General features: G+C 48.9%; 1 protein-coding gene and 1 long non-coding RNA gene across 5 annotated transcripts; one reads left to right on the top strand and one right to left on the bottom strand.

Moving 5' to 3' along the window:
- The first annotated feature begins 1 nt into the window (after nt 1).
- On the top strand, nt 2-2423 carry LOC116744654. The gene is made up of 4 exons (XR_004347116.1): nt 2-1300; nt 1479-1502; nt 1918-2049; nt 2275-2423. It is a non-coding gene; the product is annotated as an uncharacterized LOC116744654 (long non-coding RNA).
- A 134-nt stretch (nt 2424-2557) lies between these two features.
- On the bottom strand, nt 2558-5638 carry TYROBP (transmembrane immune signaling adaptor TYROBP). Of its 4 annotated transcripts, none has more exons than XM_032614681.1 (5): nt 5518-5638; nt 5110-5136; nt 4819-4953; nt 4594-4637; nt 2558-2791 (listed from the first exon to the last, which is right to left on the bottom strand). In XM_032614681.1, exons 1-5 carry the CDS (start codon nt 5567-5569, stop codon nt 2732-2734), a joined length of 318 nt encoding a protein of 105 aa, XP_032470572.1. In that variant the 5' UTR covers nt 5570-5638; the 3' UTR covers nt 2558-2731. The 4 variants fall into 4 exon arrangements, with proteins under 4 accessions (XP_032470572.1, XP_032470569.1, XP_032470570.1 ...); XM_032614678.1 differs by having other exon boundaries at nt 4594-4640; nt 4759-4953; nt 5518-5635; XM_032614679.1 differs by having other exon boundaries at nt 4759-4953; nt 5518-5635.
- Between the last annotated feature and the right edge of the window lie 10520 nt (nt 5639-16158).

Here is a 16158-nt window from a genome sequence, read left to right as displayed (position 1 = left end):
GTTCAGAACTCCCTGGTCTCTAGGGAAGAAAGGTCTGTAGGTAAGAGGGATATAGGTGAACTCAAATTTACCCCCTTCCACACATCACCTTTCTCAGAGGCCAGTTCTCATTATTCATTCATCATTAAAAATAATTACTGCAAGGGAGGTACTTTGCTGGGTGCTGTGGTATAGCTGTGAACTAAGCGGGCAGGAATTCCCAACCCTCAAGCCAACTGACATTCCAGTGGGAGGCTCATTCTCAGTTCCCATCTTGGTGACCATGTAAATCATATTTCTCCCCTGCCCTCAAGACTCTATGCTCTCCTGGTTCTCCTCCCTCACTTGCTGCTCCTTCCGTTTTACTGGCTGCTTCCTCCTCTTCACCCATTCTCGGTGTTGGGAGGAGGTGTTGTTGCTCCTCTGTCTGTACTCACTTCCTTGATGATCTCATCCAGTCTCATGGCTTTAAATACCATCCATAAGCCAGCAATCCCCAAATTTACATCTCCAGACCAGACTTACCACCTGAACTCAAAGAGGCAGCTGTGGTCATTCAGCTTCTCCACAGGGTGATCTATCAGGCATTTCCAACCCAGTTTGCCCAAACCTTGGCACTCTCCCCCCTAAGCCTGCTTCCCCTCTTTCTCCATCCTGTCAAAGGATGCTCTGTCTTCTCAGTTGCTTAGGCCAGAAGCTTTGGTCATCCTGGACCCCTCTCTCTCATGCACACTCATATCCACTCCATCAGCAAGTTCTGTTGGCTCTACCTTCAAAATCTTTCCAGGATCTCCCCAGTGCCCACACCCTGGTCCACCTGTCATGTCCCACCTGGACGATCACAGCAGCCTCCCTGATCTCTCTGACCCTCCCCCTAGTTTGTCCCTAAAGGCTGTCAGAGAGATCCATCACCTCTCCCCCTCCCACACACACACAGGAAGCAGGTGGCCCTGCCACCAGCAGAGTGACATCCGCTATTGCTGCCTCTCTACTCCCCATTGTTCCTCAGGACTTCTCTGGACCAAAACCCTTTGACAGACCTCTTCCAGCCCCGGGCCCACCATGGTTCCTGCAGGCAACATCCTGTTCCTGCTTTTGCTCCCAAGTGAAGCCAGTGGTTATGGGGGCTGTTAGGCAGAGTTTTGTGAAAGGAGTGGCTTGGGGTGGCATCTGAAGGGAGGGGTGCTGAGGATGGGTCCTTCTCCCAGTGCCCTTTCCCTTCCAGAGAGAGACTTCTGGGCCTGGTTCTTTGCGGAGGGAAGCTGAGTTTGGATGGCTGCTGTTCGTCCCCTTCTCACCGCTGGGTGAGATTTGCTGTGAGGTGAGATTTCTGATTTCCTGTCTCCCTCTGTGTCTCTGGGTGCTTCCCTCCCATTGGGTGCCTCTTTCTTATTTGACCTCTCCCGAGTGGAGGCTACTTCTCAGGACATCACCTTTCCCTGCACCCTGTTTTGAGAACCACCTCTCCCCACTGATCTACCTTCCCTCTCCTTCCTCAGTGGCTGCAGCTCAGACGACCCCAGGTGAGAAATCAACACCCTGTCCCCTTTGCAGCACCGCTTCAGGTCCTGCTTCCATCCCTGAAGTGTGGCCTGTGGGTCCTGGATCTCACCTCACATCCCTGAATCAGAGCTCCCAGAGGATCTGCAGCCCTCTCTAGGTCCCCATCTCACTGTCCTCATCACCAAACTGAAGGCCCAGGGACTCGGCCATCCGCCAGCCTGTCTTCAGGAGTACTTACTATGCCCAAAGCACAGTCCTGGGAGCCCTGGGACAGCCCCCAGCCTCTCTCTGGATCTCCCTCTCCCCTTTCATTCCCCAGGGAATCTGGGACACCCACCTCCAAAGGGACTTCCTCTGACCCATATGCCCAAAGCCCAGGCCCAAGTGTCTGGAACCCCCCTCAGCTGCCTTCTATCTTGGCTCCCACCCCTTCAGGTTCCTGTTCTGGATGTGGGCCCCTCTCCCTGCCACTCCTGGCGGGCCTCGTGGCTGCAGATGCGGTCGTGTCATTGCTAATCGTGGTGGTGTTGTTTGTGTGTGTGCGCCCACGCAGCAGGCCCACCCAAGGTGAGGGCAGGGACAGAGCTGGGCCTGAAGAGGCATGGTGTCCCTAGGGAGGGGGTCCCCAGGGCGGGCGCCCCCGGGCAAGCCCTTGAGGCTCTGGGGAAACCCTGGGGGCGGTGCTTAGGGGAACTCCTGAGGAAACCCCTGAGGCAGGGGGTCCCCAAGGAAGTGGAGATGTGGGTGGAAGGTGGGTGGTCAGGCCTCGTGCTTTCTCTCCCCCACCCCCAGAAGATGGCAAAATCTACATCAACATGCCTGGCAGGGGCTGACTCCCCAGTAACTGCCACACAGGACTTCTGAGCCTGTCATCCTGGATTGTGTGTGGCGGCACAGGAAATCCAGCCTTCTTCTGGGCTGGAATAAAGCAATTGAAATACTTCTTGTTCTGATTCTTTCTCAGACAACCCAGGTTCCCCAAAGGCTCCCTCTCATTTAGCTGTTTCTGGGTCCTTGATCCACCTAGAACCCCGCATATCCCCATCCCGTCAGCCCAGGGATCTGGAATAACGCAACATTGTGTGCTCCATGTTTATTTGGGGGCAGTAGTGGGGAGAGGTCTGATGTGTCATTGTGGACACTCTGTGGATCTGTATCTTGGTGGGAGTAGAAATAGAGTGCTGGGCAGGCATCAGGAATGATTGGATCCAGGCATCAGGTTGTTGACTGCCCTGGTCTGGGCTCATTTTTAATATGGCCTCTGTGTGTTGAGGTTGCTGTAGACATCTGTCCTCTGGCCTTGGAGCTCCTAAAGGGATGGACAGGGTGTGGACCATCAGCGAAGGGGGTCCACCAAATAAACTGAAAATAAAATCTAGCCTCCTCCCAGGGGCCTGCAAGGCCCCTGGCAGCTTCTTCAACCTTGTAGCCATGAAAGAGATCTGGACTTCATTCAAGTGCCTTCAATGTTCCCCCTTCTCCTCTGCCTCATTGTTATGCCCCAGCCAAGGGGCCTTTATGTGTGTGCTGTTCACTCTGCCTGAAACATTGGTCCCCTAGATATTCCCATGGGTAGTTCCTTCTCACCCTTCAAGTCTCAGCTCATGTCACTTTCTCATAGAAGCATTTCTTGATTTCCCCATCCATAGTTTCTTCCCCACACACTCGAGTCACTCACTGTCACATCAACCTACTTTATTTCCTTCATGTTGCCTCCCCAAATGATCTTATCTGTTAATCTGCTTCAAGTCTGTCTCCCCAGGACTTCCCTGGTGGCGCAGTGGTTAGGAATCCGCCTACCAATGCAGGGGACACGGGTTCCAGCCCTGGTCCAGGAAGATCCCACATGCCACGGAGCAACTAAGCCCATGAGCCACAACTACTGAGCCTGTGCTCTAGAGCCCGCGAGCCACAACTACTGAGCCCATGTGCCACAACTACTGAAGCCTGCACGCCTAGAGCCTGTGCTCTGCAACAAGAGAAGCCACCGCAGTGAGAAGTCCGCGCACCTCAAAAAAAGAGTAGCCCCCGCTCGCCGCAACTAGAGAAAGCCTGCGCGCAGCAACAAAGACCCAACGCAGCCAAAGATAAAAATTAATTAATTAATTAAAAAAAAAAGTCTGTCTCCCCAACTAGGATGTGAGCTCTGCTGCTGTGTCTCCAACATCTAGCATATATAGGCCCTCAACAAATTCCACCAAAGGAATGAATAAACTGGGGCTTTGCCCTAAAATTTCACTGTCCCCCACCTCCCCCAGTAACTGGAAAGCCCCTTCAGTCCTCTGGACCTCACAGAGCCAAACTTGAGATTCTTATACTTTACAAAGAGACTTTTTATCCACAAGTGAGGCAAAGCAAAGTTGGCTGCAGACAAGTAAAACAGATTTCACAGAGCAGGGTTCACAATGGGGATGGGGTGGGGTTCTATGGCCCCAAGATGCAGGCCTCAGATAGAATCCCTGAAATCATATACAAATGCCCAGTCTGGAGTTCATCTTTCTGGAGAGGGTCTGTTTGGCTTCCATTAGATTCTCAGAGGAGGTCATGACCCCCTAAAGGGTTAAGAATGGCACGGACAGGAGGTGGGAGACGGAAAGATGACATTTGCATTATGGTTCTTAAGAAGGGTTTCAAGGATACTTGCACCGCCTCTAGATTATATGCACAATTTTGTATTTTTTGTGTGGATTTTTCTGAAGAGTCTCTGGCTTTCGTCAGTTTCTCAAAGGCTGCAGGGTCCCTCCCCCACAAATTCAGAGCTCCTCTCTTTAGAGTTACCAAACTAGGGTTGAATTATATCCTCTGCCCTTATGAGGACTTCTCTGAGAAATCAGCCTGTCCTGGGCTGGGCTTTTGCAGAACAGTTCAGAGCCTGCCTTCTGGCTGAGACAAACTCTCCCTGTATTTCCCCTCCACGCATTTTAAGCTGCGCATAAGGTGGTGATTGATCATTGAAAGCAGTTTTGGATGTTTTGTCTTCAAGCGTTTGAGGAGCTGCTGAGAAAGTGGGCTTTAGGGCCTAGGTTCTGCAGGGGCTGGGGGAGGGGTATTTGGGACAGGACACCCTCAGCGCAGGAGTGAGGTGTGAGAAAGAAAAGCTGGTTTCCTCACCTGATAAGGCGACTCTGTCTCAGTGATGTGCTGTTTCCCGGTCACTGCTTGGGGGTGGGGAACAGCAGAGTTCAGAGACAGACGGGGTGAGAATTGGGACCATTTGGTTGCAAAAGCCGCCCCTCCATCACCTCCTTTTGGGTGGACTGTGACTTGGGAACTTACCCCTCCCCGCCAGGGAAGTCCTCAGAGGGTCCCAGGCCATCCCCGGCCAGCTCCACTCACCCTCCATGGGCCCTCGCCCCCGAGGGACCAGCCGACCCAGGGAGTACATGGCCAGGGCGATGAGGAGGGTCAGCACCAGGTCCCCCAGCACGATCCCTGCCAGCATGCCGGGGCTCACTGAGGAGCAGCTGCAGTCTGGGAACGTAAGTGGCACAGGAGTCAGAGACCAGTGGAAGCTGGGAATTGGGAGGTGGTGTCAGTCATCAGGGGGTGGTGTGGAGAGACTGGGGAAGGGACAGAGGTGGGTGGTCTTTGGGAGGTAGGGAGGGGGATCGCAAGGTCTAGGCCTACCTGCGTGGGCCTGAACGAGGCTGAGACCTGAGGAGAGAAAAAGAAGGTAAACTGAGACACGTGACTATGACTGGGGGTTGGGCAGAGAAGCTGGGTAGGGTGGGTCCTAACAGGCAGTAGGCGCGGGTGGAGAGCCACGTCTGGTGGGACCTGCGGGCCGGCATCACGGCCACCGGACTGTGTTACTTCTACATCGACGTGTCCTGTTGCAACACCCTCAGAATCCCCTCCCTCTGCTTCTCCCAGAGGCCAGATCTTGTGGGGCACAGGCTCTGGGAGAGACCCATAGGGTTTTGGGTGCCAGGGATCTGCTCCGGTATCAACCCCCACCCTTTGGTTCTCTCTTTCCGCCCTGTTCCCTTTCCTGGCCAGAGCTGAGCCCAAGAGCTGCCAAAGCCCCCAACTCACCACCCACAGTCAGGAGAGACAGAAGCCTGTTGGAAGGTCCAAGGCCCCCCATGATGCAGGCGACGCTGCTAGACACCACAGTCCAAGGCGGGTGGGATGTGACGTAGTGTCCAACCAAGGAAAGGAGGAAGTCTGAGGTGGGTGGTGGCAGGAGGGAGGAGGGGACAATGGGGGAGGAGGAACAGAGATGGATACCACCAAAGAGTCAGGCCCAGACACCCCAGAGGGTGGAACGAAGGGCAAAAGATACATGTGTCAACTCGACCTCCATCCCTAGGCAGGGGTCAGACATCATTATAACAGGAGGGTCTGTGGCTGACTGTGATAGAAGCTATCTCTGCCTCTTCCTGGCTGGACAACCTTGAACAAGTCACTCAACCTCTCTGGGCCTCAGTTTCCTCATCTGTAAAATGAGGAGTAAAATAGTACCTACTTTATACTATTGTGGGGAATCAAATGAATTAATATTTCTAGAACAGGGTCTGACCCTTGTCAGCTTTTTACAAGAACCAGTTATAATTACTCGACAGTCAGAACCGTGTGATGTTCATAGGATATTAAAAGAGAGTGGGATGTTCAGAACCGTGTGATGTTCATAGGATATTAAAAGAGAGCCATCAGGATACGGGTACTAACGACGTGCAGGCACCCCGTCCCAAGTGTTCATGCATTTAACCCCCAAGAACACTCTTCTGAGGGAGATGCTCTGATCCCCATTTTACAGAAAGATAAAGACACTTGCCCAAGGTGACACAGAACATAAAGGCAGAAATGGAACCCAGGACCCAAAGACAAATATTTGACCCTTAGAAAGAAAAAAGAACCAAGATGGAGGAAGAAGGAGAAAGTAGCGGGAAGGCAGAGAAAGAGGGAGAGGAATAGGCAGTGACACAGATGCACACAGCACAGATGCAGGACTGGGGCTTTGGGATGAGGCAGGTGGAGGAAACGTGGTAACACTGGGCCAGGTTAGGCTCCTCCCACCAAATGAGGAAGTGGCTGGAAGCGAGCACTGAGGGAGGCCACCCAGGAGATGACAAGGACTTCTAGCCCCAGCAGGAGATGAGCTGTGGCTGGGGAAGGAGGAACCTGAGGTTAGGGCCAGCAGCAGGAAGCCCCCCTCCCCTGTCCAGGCGGAACACCCACAGCTCCCCAGGGGGCCGGGCTCAGGAGAAAAAAGGGGAAACTGGATGCTGGTCATGGGACAGACGCTGAGTGGCCTGTTGCGGGGGCGTAGTATTCGAGTCTGGAAGAGGGCCAGGGCCGAGTCCCAGACAGCACTGGCTGCTAACGCCGCCACTGCCCAGGCCTGGCCGAGTTCCGCCGCAGAAGAATCAACACCCCACCATCACCACCACCACCACCAGGTCTGGAGGGAGTAGGTCCTGCAGGCCCTACTGGCACACCAGGCATCTCAAGGTGGCTAAAGCCCAGCAAGCCGGGGGGCAGTCAGAGACCAGAGGAAGCTCTGAGCCAGGAGGGCTTTGATCTGACTCGGGTGTTCCCAGGGCTCCCTCTGGCTGGGGGTGGGGAGCAGACTGTGGGGGGCAGGGGCAGGAGCTGGGGGCCAGGCTGCTGCAATGATCCAGTTTCTTGTGAGGATTTTGTGAGGTCTGTTAGAATCAGGCTTCCTGGCACCCTGTATGTGCTCGATGAATGTTAATCTTTATCAACATCATTGCTGTTACTGTTATTAGTACTTCAAGTCTTCAGTTCTGGGCTCTCCTTGAGAAAAATCCTCCCTCTACCTCTCAGCCTCAGCCTCCTGCTCTGATTCTTCCAACTCCAACCAGGCCCAGGCTGTCCCCAGTCTAACAGCCCCACACCCAGGCAGCACCTAGTCAGAACAGACGTGGCCACAGGGCTGGATCAGAGTCCTGGGGCTCCCCTTTGGTTGACGAGATGTGGGGAAGTCTGAGGTGTCCCAAGGGAGCCGACTGGGGTGGTGGTAGATATTTGTGGGATGTGGGATAGAGGCTCTTTACCAACCAAAAGTGAAGTATTTCAATATTTTAGCGACAGGTACAACTTTACTGGTGCAGACCCCAATACACCAGCCTGGGCTGGTCTCCACTCCCTGGTCTCCATTCCACAGGAAAAGGAACAGGCTGAGACGGAGGGCAGCGCCCTCCTCCCAGAGCCAGACTCCAGGAAGCAGGGTTGCCCCCCTGGCCACCAGATCTGTTAGTGTCTCAGTCTCTCCTGGCAGCAGTCCAAGAGTTGGGGAAGGTCAAAGCTGACTTTCCCAGAAGGCAGGCTCTGTGCTGAGTCTGTGACAAGCTTGCCTCTGTGGAAGCTACAGTCCCTCCCCACTCTCCCTGCTTCCACTTTTGCCCCCTACAGTCCATCTTCCCCACACCAGCCAGAGGAAGCTTTCTGAAAAGTGAGACAAATAACCCACTTTTTTAAATGGCCGAAAGATTTGAACAGACACGTCACAAAACAAGAGATGTGACTGGCCGAATAGCATGTGAAAAAACGCTCAACATCATAAGTCATTAGGGAGATACAAACTAAAACCACAATGAAATACACACCTACTAGAATGACAAAAAAAAATTTTTTTAAGTATTTATTTATTTGGCTTCACCCGGTCTCAGCTGTGGCATGCAGGATCTAGTTCCCTGATCAGGGATCAAACCTGGGCCCCCTGCATTGGGAGTGTGGAGTCCCAAACACTGGACCACCAGGGAAGTCCCTAGAATGACAATAATTAAAAACACGGACCCTACCAAGTGTCAGCAGAGACGTGGAGCAATTGGAAATGTAAAATAGAACCTTGGAAAAGAGTTTGATAGTTTCTTATAAAGTTAAATAGTCACCTACGCATAGATCCAGCAATTCTGCAAAAGAAGGCATTTACCCGAGAGAAATAAAAACATATGTTCATATAAAGACCTGCCCATCTCTGTGTCCTCCCCTCAGGCCTCTTTTCACCTCACTTCCCCTACTCGAGTTACACTGGTCTTCTTGCTGTTTCTTGAATAAGTCAAACTCATTCTCACCTCAGGGCCTTTGTACCTGCTGTTCCCCCTGTCTGTGATACTTTTCCTGAAGTCTTTGAATAACTGACCCTTTCTCATCCTCTAGGTGTCAACCCAAATGCTACACACTCACAGAGTCCTTTCCTAGTCACCACTGCTCAAGTCACCTCCTACCAATTTCATTTTCTTCCTGTATTTGTCATGCCTGAAATTCTCTGACTTACGTATTCCTATTTCTACGGTCCGCCACTTCCTCTAGAATGGAAACTCCATAAGAAGAGGAATCTTTCTGTCTTGTTCACTGTTGTGTCCCCAGCACACATAGCAGATGCTCAATAAATATTCTTTGGCTCTTGGCCCTAATGACCACCAGTGGTAACAGGTTGTATTAAACATGGCTCCTCGGGCTTCCCTGGTGGGACAGTGGTTGAGAGTCCGCCTGCCGATGCAGGGGACATGGGTTCGTGCCCCGGTCCGGGAGGATCCCCCATGCCGCGGAGCGGCTGGACCCGTGAGCCACGGCCACTGGGCCTGCGTGTCCGGAGCCTGTGCTCCGCAACGGGAGAGGTCACAACAGTGACAGGCCCGCGTACCGCAAAAAAAAAAAGACTGGGACTTCCCTGGTAGCCCAGTGGGTAGGACTCCGTGCCACGCTCCCAGTGCAGGGTCCCAGGTTCGATCCCTGGTCAGCGAACTAGATCCCACATGCATACTGCAACTAAGAAGTCCACATGCTGCAACTAGGACCCAGCACAGCCAAAATAAATAAATAAATATTAAAAAAACCAAAAAAGATCAAAAACCCAACTACCACTTCTGAGGTGTCAAGAGCAAAAGCAGGATACTGCACGTGGTCCCTGCACACAGCACCACCAAGTGGGTTGGCCAACCGCCCAAGCCAACCCTCCGGCCGGGACCCATGAACCCACCCCTACCCTCACCCAATTTAAGTTACCAGCTCACTCCCCTTCAGGAAGCTAGCAAGGGGAACTGTTACTTGTTTTTCCTCCTTCCTGCTGCAGCTCGAGTCCCAATAGAGCCTTGCCTGAATTTCTCATCTGGCCTCTTATCAATTACTATTGATTAAGGAGTCCAAGAACCCTGGTTGGTTAGATAGATAGATAGATAGGGATATATAATATAGATATAGATATATATCCTGGGAAAGGGCAAAGATTGGCTCAACACAAATCATCTGCCCACCTCAGAACTGGGGTGAGGGGTGAAATCTGTAAGAAAATGGCAGGATGCATGAGGACACTGAAATGGAGCGGGAGGGAGGAAGTCCCTAGAAGCAGCGTGGAGGGGATGCTGTTGGTGTCTCACCCATATTCCCTCAGCATTTACCATTTCCAAGCACACAACCTGGCTTCTGAGTGCCTGCACTGTGGCTATCTTCTTGAGGGCTCTTTCTGGCTGTTGCAACCCACTCCGCCCAAGCTGGAAAGGGCCAGGGAGTTAACGCTCCCGGGAGCAGCTCTCTACTAATAACTGACGGGAGTCGGTAGATAAATACCCCAGCTCCCTCAAGCCTTGGATGAACAACTCTAGACTGTTCTACCATCTTCCAGGATTCCCCAGCAAGATTAAGCTCCAACTGCTCTAGATAACACACCCTTCATTGGCTCATCCTACCCTGTCTCCCTTCCCCACTCCCTGTTGGTGTTCTTTGAACTTCAAGTAAATGGTTTGCACTTGAATCCCCTTTCAGCGTCTGCTTCTGCGGGAACCTACACTAAGACAAAGGGAGTTTAATTTCCAGAAGGAAAGAGGGGCACCAGGTCATCAGTACAATGGATGCCCGCGACATCTCTTAATCTACCCCTTTCTCAAAAGACTTGCTGCTTCCGCAATTTGAAAGTAGGAATTATCCATGCACCTGTTACTAAACCAACGTTACACTTGACCCAAACATAGCAGTCAGGGTTCTTCGTTACATACCATAGAAACCAAGGCAACAGAAAAGGAGGTGTGTTCAGTGATGTTAAGGAAACCGCTGAATCTCTAGGAGGGCCAGAGAAGCACTCCCGGGGCTACACAAATCCTAATGCCCACACAGAATTTTCTGCTAAGACTTCTGATGTCCACATCAGAATCGACTTTACAGGTTGCCTCCTTCTCACTCTCTTTCAAATCGAATCATGATGTGAGTACCAAAATACTTGCAGATGAAATATGATGTTTGGGATTTGCTACATAACAAGACAGAAGAGGGGAATGAGTGGTAAAGGATGGGCCATGGTTGGCCGGTTGTTGGGAGTAGATAGATTACTGAGGACTCCTCATACTTTTCTGTCTACTTTTCTGTCTTTTCAAAAGTTTCCAAATTAAAAAAACAATTTTCAAACACGGGTGCATTTGGTTGGCAGAGTACGGAAAACATGCCCACACCACAGCTGCGAGGAAGGGTGGAAAAGTGGTCTCTGATTTCTAGACTGGGGAGGCCAAATTCATAGGGTAGGAAATTCCTAAAATGTAGAGCTGATGTTCAGAAAGCCCTGGACCTCTGGATAGAAAGCATGAGAGTTGTCCAGAATACCAGGGGGACCCATCCATCTGGCCTGCCTTACCCTTCCTAGATAATAGTTTGATTCTTTGGTCAAAATAAAATGGAAAACCACAACGAGATACCACTACACATCTATTAGAATGGCAAACAACAACACTGACATCTAGAGCCGCCAAAGGTGTGAACAACTAGAACTCTTATACATTGCCGACGGGAGTGCAAAATAGTACAGACCCTTTAGAAAACAGTTCGGCTGTTTCTTCTAAGGTTAAACATATTCTTACCATATGACCCAACAATCTCATGCCTAGGTGGTTTTTTGTTTTGTTTTGTTATGTTTGTGGCTGCACTGGGTCTTCTTGCTGTGCGCGGGCTTTCTCTAGTTGTGGTGAATGGGGGCTACTCTTTGTTGCAGTGTGCTGGCTTCTCATTGTGGTGGTTTCTCTTGTTACAGAGCATGGGCTCTAGGTGCGCGGGCTTCAGTAGCTGTAGCAAGTAGGCTCGGTAGTTGTGGCTCACGGGCTCTAGAGTGCAGGCTGAGCTCAGCACACGGGCTTAGTTGCTCCATGGCACGTGGGATCTTCCCGGATCAGGGCTCGAACCCGTGTCCCCTGCGTTGGCAGGCGGATTCTTAACCACTGCACCACCAGGGAAGCCCTCATTCCTAGGTTTTTACCCCAGAGAAGTGAAAACTTAAGTGCACATAAAAACCAGTATGCCATATGAATAGTGGCTTTCGTCATAATTGCCCAAAACTAGAAACAACCCAAGTGTTCGTCAACAGATGAATGGATCAACAAACTGTGATACTTCCATACAATGGAATACTGTTCGGCAATTAAAGGGAATAAGCTACTAATAAACACAACAGCACAGACAAATCTGAAATGCATCATGTTAAGTGAAAGAAGGCGGACTCAAAAGTCTACATACACGATTCCATTCACATGACATTCTGGAAAAGGTAAACTATAGGGACAGAAATCAGATCAGTGCCTGCCAAGGGCTGGAAGTAGAGGGAGAGGTTGACCACAAAGGGAAATCCGGGAGTGATAGAATTCTATGTTTTCTTCGTGGTGACAATGACATGGCTTTATATGCATTCTTCAAACCCATAGAAAAATACACTAAAAAGGGTGATTTTTACTCTATGTAAATTCTACCTGAATAAAAAAAATTGTTTTTGTTTTTAATGAAATGACAGCCGTAAGCACCAAAGAAACTGGTAAAGAGGTTTCACAATCTCTTTATTTCCTATCAGTTATTTCCTATCAGTGGATGACTACCCAGATGTTTCCCACTCTGGCGTAAGGGAAAGTGCTAGCAAGCACTGTTTGGCTAGAAGGTGAGTGAGCCTGAATTCTAGTGATCAGCAAACATTGTTTTCTCCCCTTCTTCTATTGAAATAGCATTTGGAATTGGGCATGTGGTCCCCTGGCCAAGACTATGTTTCTCAGTCTCTTTGGGGCCAGGTGAGGCCTTGTAACTGTCTTCTGGCCAATGGAATGTGGGAAGAAACAAAATGGGCAACTTCTGTCTTTTTGTTTGTTTGTTTTGTTTTCGGTTTGTTTTTTGGCCACGTTGTGTGGCATTCGAGACCTTAGTTCCCCAACCAGGAATCGAACCCGTGCCCCTTGCATTGGGAGCACGGAATCTTAACCACTGGACCACCAGGGAAGTGGCCCGGTTGTGTTTCTGAAGGCAAAAGTGTGCCCTGCCCGTCTCTGCCCCTCCTCTTGGCTGGAGTGTGGCCCTGACACTGGCAGTGGGCACCCATCTTAGACCACAACGGCCAAGTTTTATTCATAAAATGAAGGCCTTTTAAATATAATTAAAGCAATACTTGATAGATTTATCAACTGTGTTTTACCCATATCATAAACGCAGTCATTACAAATGAATTAGAACTCTACAAGCTGATTTGAAGGGATTTTAACTGAGGAAAGCAAGATGCAGAGAAGTGAATCTAGTACGATTCCAAACAATGACCAAAAAGAATCCCTTATAAATATATGTATACATGTTTGCATATTTGAGTGATGGTGGAGTAAACTATGTAAGGACACACCTGGGCTGCTAACGCTGGTAATACTTGTGACCTGGATCAGGATAGGAGATGGGGGAGGGTAATCACAAAACAGGGTTGAAAGGAAAGGAACTGGGACATCCCTCGTGATCCAGTGGTTAAGACTTCGCCTTCCAAAGCAGGGGGTGCGCATTCGATCCCTGATCAGGGAGCTAAGATCTCACATGCCTCTCAGCCAAAAAACCAAAACATAAAACAGAAGCAATATTGTAACAAATTCAATAAAGACTTTAAAAATGGTCCACATCAAAAAAAAATCTAAAAACAAAGTGAAGGAACTATATGAGAACAATGTGGGTATAACATGATGCCATTTACATAAAATGATATAAGTAAAGTTGTGTATATCTGCATAGAAAGAAGTATGAATGTGTAGTCAAGTGAATGCCAACTGTGGTATCTCTGGGCAGTGGGATTTAGATTATTTATTTTTTTTAATTAATTTATTTGTTTTTATTTTTGGCTGTGTTGGGTCTTTGTTGCTGTGCATGGGCTTTCTCTAGTTGCGGCGAGTGGGGGCTACTCTTCGTTGCAGTGCGCAGGCTTCTTATTGCTGTGGCTTCTCTTGTTGCGGAGTGTGGGCTCTAGGCATGCGGGCTTCAGTAGTTGTGGCACGCGGGCTCGGTAGTTGTGGCTCACAGGTTCTAGAACGCAGAATCAGTAGTTGTGGCGCACGGGCTTAGTTGCTCTGCGGCATGTGGGATCTTCCCGAACCAGGGCTCGAGCCCATGTCCCCTGCATTGGTAGGTGGATTCTTAACCACTGTGCCACCAGGGAAGCTCTATATTTTCTTACTTTTAAAAATTTGATTTTTTTTATGGGGAGTATTTTTAATCTATGTAATTGGGAGGAAAAGATATTTCAATATCAGAAAACACAACAAACAAATAAATTCAATTTTGCAGAAGAAAAAAATACAGGACTTCTTCTGCCAGGAGTGATGTTCTAAAGAAATCAGAAACCACCCTCCATTGGAGAACAGATAAAAATGCAGGATGAAATCTATGGGAAAAAAAATTTACTAAAAGCAGCAAAGCACTAGTAAGAGGCTAAGGAAACAGTACTGAAAACTCAGAATAAAACAAGAGAGGAGTTCAAAACTCAAATGCCTTTGGGACAAATGCCTTCATTTGTCCCAAAGGCATTTTCCAAATCAGAAGACAGTCTGAGAGTAGAGGAGCAAAAGTAAAGGCCCAGATCCACCCAGACTGGAGAGTCTGAACCTCAGCTCTTCATTTTAAGCTGAGACCTGAAGGCCATCACACTCAAGGTAAGAATGAGCCCGGAGTCACCTAGCTTTCATGTGAACTTACAGTTTATCCCTATACCCCCTTCACTATGCTATAGCTACACGAATTTTCAAGAAAACAAAACACAAGTTTGAAGTTTTTATCAGGAAACTGGAAATTATAAAAAGTGAGAGAGGTTTTTTTTTTTCGGTATTCGAATACAAAACAAAAAGCAATCTAGGATGGAAAAAATATAATCACTGAAATTAAAAACTCAATGAATGTGTTTAACAGAGATTAGACATAGCTGGAAAAAGGAGGTAGGTTAAAAAAATTAAGAAAAAAAACTATCCAGAATTCAGTAGAGGCAGAAACTATCACATCATTGTAAGCAATTATAATCCAATAAAGATGTTAAAAAAAAAAAAAGTATAAATAAATAAATAATCCCCATGGAGGGCATAAAGCCGCTTCCCTTCCAGGGCCCTCATGAGGGACTCCCAGCTCAGCAGAACTCCTGCAAACAAAGATAAAATACTCCTGTACTTCCCACTGTGGCCCCTTGGAACCCTCCTGACACAGCTGTCAGGCTGAGGGAGGGCTGACCAGCCTCCTGGCCCCAGAAGGAGTCCCCGTGTTCTTGCGCTTGCGCGTTCGAAGACACCCCTCCCGTAAAAGGACAGCGCCAACTGCTGAAGGATTACTTCTACACTGGTCTCTCCTAACTGGTGGACAAGAGCAAGAGAGGGGACACAGAATGGTCGAGGGATGTCATCATGGGTTACTTTACAGGAATCCCAGAGATGATGCAAGGGCAGACATCAAAGAAGAGAATAGTCGAAGCCTTCAGGTGACAAAAACATTCTGGAAATAGATAGTGGTGATGGTTGCACAACACTGTGAATGTACTTAATGCCCCTGAATTGTACACTTTAAAAATGGTTAAAGGCTTCCCTGGTGGCGCAGTGGCTAAGAATCCTCCTGTCAGTACAGGGGACACGGGTTCGAGCCCTGGTCCAGGAAGATCACACATGTTGCGGAGCAACTAAGCCCATGTGTCACAACGGCTGAGCCTGTACTCTAGAGCCCGTGAGCCACAACTACTGAGACCGCGTGCTTCAACTACTGAAGCCTACACACCTAGAGCCCGTGCTCCGCAACAAGAGAAGCCACTGCACATATATACACTACCAAATGTAAAACAGATAGCTAGTGGGAAGCAGCTGCATAGCACAGGGAGATCAGCTCGGTGTTTTGTGACCACCTAGAGGGGTGAGATAGGGAGGGTGGGAGGGAGACGCAAGAGGGAGGAGATATGGGGATATATGTATATGTATAGCTGATTCACTTTGTTATAAAGTAAAAACTTACACACCATTGTAAAGCAATTATACTCCAATAAAGATATTTTTTTAAAAAAGAGAAATACAAAAGATAGGATGAAAGAGAATTTCTAACTTATTTCATTGTAGTCATAGAAGAATGGGGTAGAGGCAATATTTGAATAGATCATGACCAAGTTAGAGTTATAGTAAGAAAGCAAGATTGGTTGAATATTAGAAAATCAATGTAAACCAGCACATTAACAGGTTAAGGGGGGAAGCATATGATTACCTCAACAGATGCCAAAAGTTTTTGATGGAATTCAACATTCTTTCAGAAAACTAGGAATAGAAGTGAATTTAAATATTTGATGAATAACTATATATAAAATAGACAACTAATAAGGACCTACTCTATAGCACAGGGAACTCTACTCAGTACTCTGTAATGACCTATATGAGAAAAGAATCTAAAACAGAGTGGATACACATATATGTATAACTGATTCAC

This window comes from Phocoena sinus, chromosome 19 (genome assembly GCF_008692025.1).
Source record: "Phocoena sinus isolate mPhoSin1 chromosome 19, mPhoSin1.pri, whole genome shotgun sequence".
Taxonomy (NCBI): domain Eukaryota; kingdom Metazoa; phylum Chordata; class Mammalia; order Artiodactyla; family Phocoenidae; genus Phocoena; species Phocoena sinus.
Note: the sequence above shows the minus strand (reverse complement) of the source record. Positions and strands in the feature narration are given on the sequence as shown.

Bases quoted from the DNA above. Each gene is read 5' to 3' on its own strand.
- TYROBP (XM_032614678.1), bottom strand. From the start codon at position 5,569: ATGGGGGGCCTTGGACCTTCCAACAGGCTTCTGTCTCTCCTGACTGTG. The intron at 5,137-5,517 runs GTGAGTTGGGGG...TTCTCTCCTCAG, and splicing joins GTCTCTCCTGACTGTGGGTG to GTCTCAGCCTCGTTCAGGCC. The intron at 4,954-5,109 runs GTAGGCCTAGAC...TTACGTTCCCAG, and splicing joins CCTCGTTCAGGCCCACGCAG to ACTGCAGCTGCTCCTCAGTG.